We start from the raw sequence: 596 nt of genomic DNA, 5'->3' as shown, positions 1-596 counted from the left end.
TTATTAATTTAATCATAGCAGTATGTGTAGTATGAGAATGCATATACAATAGGGTGGAGTGAAAAATTTTTTTTTCGAAATTTCAAATGCCTGTGTTGTCAAAAGATGTCTTTTAGGTCAATTAATAAATCACTAAAATTTAAACCACTTTTGTATACGTCTTGAGGTTCCTCTAGGCTCCTTTAGATTTTCACTATTAACACAAGTAAAGTCTCGACTATTAACGTATAAAAATGGTCGATTCTGCTCAAAAATACTACACAGTACACAACATCTCCTAAAATTCTTGATTATGCTTAGCAACAATGAAAACTAATATATAAATCTGAAACAATTCAATTTCATTTGTATGCACATCTCTAATTTTTGCTAGATTCCTTTTCGCAGTTACCATTGACGACCAAACTGATTTTATACTTTTTTTTCAAATATAAAATGCCTAAAACACGTAAAGAATTATTTTGTGAAGTTTTTGGTTTACCTACTGATTTGCTAGGAAATGTCCTTCCTACAAACTCTGACGTAATGAAGTGTTATTTGTGGAATAGGAATTTGCTAAAAGAAAGTGCCAATGGAAAAGATCCTAGCGTAAATAA

At 30.2% G+C, this 596-nt stretch overlaps 1 protein-coding gene across 1 annotated transcript in view; it reads left to right on the top strand.

Annotated features, from left to right (window-relative positions):
- Nucleotides 1–435: 435 nt before the first annotated feature.
- HELRODRAFT_163242 (hypothetical protein) overlaps nucleotides 436–596 on the top strand; it is a gene marked incomplete at both ends in the record, with an annotated part of 2,203 nt that continues 2,042 nt past the window's right edge. Inside the window, one exon of the mRNA XM_009027170.1 lies at nucleotides 436–588. Within this exon, the coding sequence (XP_009025418.1) occupies nucleotides 436–588 (153 nt within the window). The remainder of the gene's footprint in view (nucleotides 589–596) is intronic.

This window comes from Helobdella robusta (genome assembly GCF_000326865.2).
Source record: "Helobdella robusta unplaced genomic scaffold HELROscaffold_5, whole genome shotgun sequence".
NCBI classification, from domain to species: domain Eukaryota; kingdom Metazoa; phylum Annelida; class Clitellata; order Rhynchobdellida; family Glossiphoniidae; genus Helobdella; species Helobdella robusta.
The sequence above is the reverse complement of the archived record's forward strand: the minus strand, read 5'-3'. Positions and strand labels throughout refer to the sequence as shown.